This window comes from Leishmania donovani, chromosome 23 (genome assembly GCF_000227135.1).
Source record: "Leishmania donovani BPK282A1 complete genome, chromosome 23".
NCBI classification, from domain to species: Eukaryota; Euglenozoa; class Kinetoplastea; order Trypanosomatida; family Trypanosomatidae; genus Leishmania; species Leishmania donovani.
This window is the reverse complement of record NC_018250.1, coordinates 687,454-693,250: the sequence shown is the minus strand read 5'-3', so window position 1 is coordinate 693,250 and position 5,797 is coordinate 687,454. Positions and strand designations below refer to the sequence as shown.

At 59.4% G+C, this 5,797-nt stretch overlaps 2 protein-coding genes across 2 annotated transcripts; both read right to left on the bottom strand.

Moving 5' to 3' along the window:
* Positions 1 to 734: 734 nt before the first annotated feature.
* On the bottom strand, positions 735 to 2,087 carry LDBPK_231700 (DHHC zinc finger domain-like protein; the record flags this gene model as incomplete). The annotated part of the gene is made up of 1 exon (XM_003861014.1): positions 735 to 2,087. The coding sequence occupies one exon, from the start codon at positions 2,085 to 2,087 to the stop codon at positions 735 to 737; it is 1,353 nt and encodes a 450-aa protein (XP_003861062.1).
* Positions 2,088 to 3,167: 1,080 nt separating this feature from the next.
* Positions 3,168 to 4,133, bottom strand: LDBPK_231690 (hypothetical protein, conserved; the record flags this gene model as incomplete). The annotated part of the gene is made up of 1 exon (XM_003861013.1): positions 3,168 to 4,133. The coding sequence occupies one exon, from the start codon at positions 4,131 to 4,133 to the stop codon at positions 3,168 to 3,170; it is 966 nt and encodes a 321-aa protein (XP_003861061.1).
* Positions 4,134 to 5,797: the final 1,664 nt, after the last annotated feature.

Below are 5,797 nucleotides of genomic sequence, written 5' to 3'. Positions count from 1 at the left end.
CCCTGCTGCCCGCACGACGGAGGCCACCGCTTCCGCCCCTCGACCAGGCCCCTGGGCGCGGCCCGCGTGGGTTGAAGCGTGCAGTGCGCCCAGGTCCATGTGGCGCTGATCGCGCAGCACGCATGCGAAGAAGGGAGGAGGAGGGACCGGAAGAGCTCGTCAGCGCCACGGACCGACTCGACGGCAGAACGGCTCGTCCTAGACGACCTGGGCTCAGCCGCAGTGCAGCAGTGGTGGGTGAGCTGTGGTTGTGCATTGCGTCGGCGTGCTGCGTTGATGGTGAGGTAATGCGTTGAGACACTTAGCGCATGGCACAGTACCCTGTCATGGCAACATGCGTCACTGCAGCGCCATGAAGTCTACACAGACACACGTGCCAGCAAGGAAGAGCGACAAAAAAAAGAAAGAAAAGAAGTTCTCAGCGGCATAACACAAAGACAGCACGGCGGCGCGGGCTCCTTCAGGAGAGGAAGCACGCCCACACGCCCGCACGCGCATCAAGCAACAAACAGAGGCAGCAACTACGCAGCACAAGAAGACAGTATATTTTTCGAGTCCGGAAAGCCTCCGGGGCTGCGGGAGCACAAAGAGCCACGGGTGATCGGCAGGCCGCCGCAGTATCGAGCTCGGTGGAGGGGGAGGGTGAACGCGCACAACCATGCCGGTGAATCGTGGCACACATACAGCGCAGATATGCTCATGTCCATGCAGGGGGACTAGCCCTCCCCACACCATCAGACCGTCCCCGGCACGGTATCATCTGCGGTGTCGTCTGTGCGCACCGGCAGCGGGGCATATCTCCGCCAGAATGGCGACTCCTTGCCCATCAGCGTGCGTTGGTGCCGCTCGATCTTTTCCTTGCGCTGCCGCGCAGCCTCTTCCTTCTGCTCCGGGGTGAGCCGAGGGCGCTTGCAGGTACAGCAACTCCCCGAACAGGGATCTTTTTGAGATTCAATGAGACTCTCCAACGTGCTCTGCCCGTTGCTCAGAAGAAGGCGGTGTTGGCTGTAGAACATCAACAGCGAGGCACCGAAAACCAAATCCAACGCGGGCACCGCTATCCACATCAGCTTATCCATGAATGCGTCTTTGTCGACGGCGAAGATCGTAACGAGCATGAGGCAGCCCCCCAGAGTCGCGCCGACGCTGCTGTAGAGCAAGAAGACCACAAACAGCTTGTAGTTGTTGCGGCCAACGCAGTTGTTCACGAAGGGGCAGTGATGATCGAAGTTATACACACACCGGCCGCAGACACTGCAATGGTGGGCGCCGTCTGGCTTGTAAAGATGACATACGTGGCAGAAACGCAGGCGCCCGCTACGGTCCAGCGTTGTAACCTTGTACGGGTTCAGACACATGGGCGGGTTGGGGTGCTGCTGCTGCTCTGGTGATCCTGCGAGTGGGGCAGTAAAGTAGTCAGGCGGTCTGGCGTGCTGAAAGCGTGTCGGCGACGCCTCATCAACGTGGACAATGATCGCATCCCTGCCGTCGCCACCGCGAGGAGCACCGGTATTGCCGGCAGTCCGCAACGGAGTGCATGCACCGTTATCAGCCTCGGCGACAGAAGCGATGACCGGCGGGGACTTTGGGTGGCCGGCGCGCAGTGAGCTGGCGCCGTCCGTGCCGTCGGAAGGAGCAGGTACAAGCACGTTGTTGGTTGTTTGTGGTCGACTGACGCCCGACAGACTAGAAGACCGCGTCGCCAGTGAGCCGGGCGAGCCCGCATGTGGCTGCTGCGGCCCTGGCGGGTGCAGCTGCTGCTGCGGGGGGTATTGATAAAGCTGCGGAACAAAGGCCTGTTCGACTCCGCCGTGTGGGCGGAGTGAGGGACCGGCGTACGAGGGCGGATGCGCCCACGGATCATGTGGCACAAAGCCTGGAGAGACGAAGATGACGGCGTAGTAAGACCATAGTACGAGAAGGCCCATGACGGTTGTCAAGACGAGCACGACTAAGCACACGACGATGCGCCAGGCATCGTGTCGGTGCAGAGCAATCAAACGGATGCTGTAGGCATCACTTGCAAGCGCGAGCGCCATGATCATAATCGCGACAAAGACGGGAATGGAGTAGCCGCAGCACATCATACACTTCTCACTGAACCCCTTCGTTGGCTCTGGGTGGGCGTGCACGTTCAGGCAACGGCAGTTCACCTTGTAGGCATTGCCGCCGCTGTTGTCGCGGCGATCATGCAGATGATGTCCTCTCATCTAGCCCGCAGGTGCGTCGCTGCCTCGCCTCTAGTTCTGAGTGGTGCCACAACTGGGGGAGGGGGAGGGAAGGGGGCGAGTCTTTCACGGCGATGTTACAGAGAAAGTGAAAGGAAGCGCAAGAATGCACGTTTGCAGTCCGCGTGTAGCTGATGATGATAGTGCGAGGGGGGAGGAAGGAGGGGGGCAGACACGCGGATGGAAGGGTTGTCTAGAAAGGTGCCATTGGGCAATATATATGTAAAGTGATGGAGGTCGCATGGCTCCCGTATCACGCTGCAGCTGAGGGCAGTGGTGGTATCCATTCAGCATCCACGCGCGTGCGTCGTGAGCGCTGGAATAAACTCGGAAGATCGCATTGCCAGCCAGTTGGCTCACTCGCTACAGAGACAGCTTCATGCTGCTTCCCCACGGTATCAGAGTCTGAAGCTACTACGGCATCATCATACAGGTTCACGCAGAGCCCTTCCCCACCACCGCCACATATACGGGTTACGCCCGTCTCTCAGAACCAGAGAGGGGGGTGCTCACAAACAAGAAAGGAGGGGCAGCAGGATTGAGGGCGAATACGCCCACGACCACACGCACTGCACGGGTGTCAGAGCCATCATCACCGCCTGTGTGCACGCGCGAAGCAACAAGAATAGCGAAGGGAGGGTTGTTGATGACTTGGAGGCGAAGCGGTGCCGCGCGACAAGAGGCAACCGCATCCTCCTCCAACAAGGTGTGAGAGGGTCGTCCATGAAAACGCGAGAGGTGGCGGCGAAGCGAAGCGCGGCTCTCGCGCAGCCACGTGCGCCACAAGCAAGCACACATGTGTGTCCGTAGTAGCGCGCCTCCACCACCCTCTACACCAAAGTGCCAACAGCGGCAGGATGCACAGAGAGACCTGTCGCGCACACGACAGCTGCGCGTGTCTGTGCCCTCCTCCCCCCCCCCCCCAATCACGCTTGCCGACTACACGGGGCTCATGAAGAGCACATCTGCGGAGCCGCCGAATCGACGCGCGTAGCCGTGCGGCGCGCGACGGATGTCGTGGTCAGGCTTGAAGGGGAGTATCATCCGGTGCCACCGCTGATCGCTACCGAAGAGGTCAAACATGTAGAAGGCTCGATCTTCGGCCTGGCGCTTGCGAGCTTGCTCTAGCTCGTCGGGATGCTTCTTAGAGGCGATCATACGCGACACGGAGGTCTGGCCACGGTACGCCATGCATGCGAAGTGCAGTGCGAACGCCAGGAAGCAGATGCCCATGACGGTGGAGAAGATAATCGATAAGATGATGACCATACTTTGCAAGACGCTGTCGTCCTGCAGCGCCATATCGAAAAACTTCGGGAAGTGGAAGACGCAGCTGAAGAGCGACGTAAGCACAATGTGAAAGGCGCCGACAGGGATGTAGCCAACAAACAGCAGAAAGAACTTGCTGTTCCCACGGCCGACGCAGTTGTTGATCCATGGGCAGTGGTGATCCATGCGGTAGACGCAGCAGTGGCATGTGTGGCAGTGATGAGCCTGGTCCGGCTTGAACTGCTTGCAGAAACTGCAGTAGCGAAGCCTACCGACCCGGTCAAGTTCGAACACCTCGTACGGGTTGTCACTGACAGACCGGCCCTGGTACACCGGGGCCTCCGACCACGGCTCGTGCGGCACGAAACCAGGGCAGGTGAAGATGGCCAGCAAGAAGTTGCCGTACACCATCACCTCGGCAAAAACCATCACCACAACACAGTAGTAGTAGTACACAAAGGACGCATTGCCGATCTCGCACGCGGCGCGAAGCCTTCTGAGGAAGCAGAGGTGGTATGGAATAATGTTGACCGCGATGAGAGCTATGGCAACCACGCACGGGATGTAACTGCATGCCAGCGCGCACCACCCGCTGCAGGTGCGAGGCCTCACTGTGTGTATACTACCCTCGCACATTACAAAACCGTTTTTCAAAATCAACGAGTGGGCGACAGCAGCAGCAGCAGCACCACAAGCAGATGCCCCTCAGAAAACAGAGCGCAGAGCAAGTGGCGAGTCCGCAGCGAGTAGTCGTGCACACAAGTGACGAAGATACAAGAGGGGAGCAGAAGGTAGCTGTACGGGCACCGCAAGGTGCAGGGTCGCGGGTGGGTTGTTCTGTGGATGGAGCAGAGGAAGGTGAGGAACAAAGAGATGGAGTTTTCCGCGAGTGTGTCTGCGGCCTTCGTCAAGAACCACGACGTGGCGGTCAGAGCCACACCCAGAGGAAGAGAAAGGCGCCTGCACACGGAGGCGCGCCAAACCGAGAGCAGTGCGGTGATGCGCAGGCCAACGAGGCTAAGCGAAGCAGCAACAACACGAGAAAACAGCAACGGCGGTTCGCAGTCGCACAAGCACGCCGAAAGACGCTTTCACGTGTGTGTGTGTGTGTGTGTGTGTGTGTGTGTGTGTATCATACGATGGTGTTGACGAGGGCCAGAACAGATCGAGTCCCCAACACACACGCACGGGGGTGCAGCGGAGAGTGTGTGGAGGCGGCGATGTCCGCAATGCGCATTAGACACAAAACAAGAAAGATGGTGCGTGGAAAGGAGGGATGCTGTCATGGTGAGCCCGAAGCTGAAGGCGCGAGCGATGGGCGACGCACACAGTCCGCCACTGATGTAACGGAGCAGCAAGTCAGAAGAGGGGAGGCAATCGCACCTGAAGCTGGTGAAGCGCGTCCATGTTCACCCTCTCTTCAACGGCATTCGTGTGATTCGATGCGCGACGCGTGTGCTCAGAGAGCGCGCGAGACGACCCTCTCGATGAGGGAGGCGCACACTTGCTTGCATTAGCCCTGTCAAGACAACTGGCGGCCCTTGCGCAACGCTTGGGGAAGCATGGAGAGAGTGGGAGAGGGGCGGTTAAGGCTAGAAAAAAAAAAAAAAAAAAAAAAAAAAAAAATTCCGGCCCCCGTCACTACACAAGCTTAGAAGCGCTCCCTCATAGCGCAGACGCGTGTGCAACGGGTTCTCTCGTGCCTCAGCCGCCCGCCTTCCGTTCCGTTTTGCCCCCTTGCTTCTTTACCAATAAGGTGTAGCCTCACGTGCGCGTCCGTGTGCTGCTCTGTCTACGAACGCACACGAAAAAGCAAAAGAGGGCGCTGCTGCCCTGCGCGATACTTCCGCCACGCTGCGTGGAGCTCTGCAGGTCGGGCCACTCCACCTGCGGGCAGTCGCGGACATGAATGGCGGCGGCTGTTAATCCTTAACCACTGACAGGCAGACGACACACGCAGAGACGAAAAAGAGCGGCGCGCGTGCCCGTGGCGTGGTCGGGAGACGGACAGCTCCGCGCACATGAAAGAAGAACACAAAACACATCGGACACGCGCAAGGGCCCCCTCCACCGCATCACACGCCCGCCCGCGCGCGCACACCACCGCGCAAATATGCCGCCACAAAACAAAGAGACACCCAAAAAGCGGAGATGGCACACAAGGTAAGGCGCCACCAACCGGCGAGTCACAGGTCTCATCCCGTGCTGCGAAGAAGCCGTAGACACGAGTTGCAGCAGTGCGCCGACTCGGTCACCGGCGCACAGCCCCTGCCCCAAACCTCTACCCACTCACCCGCGTT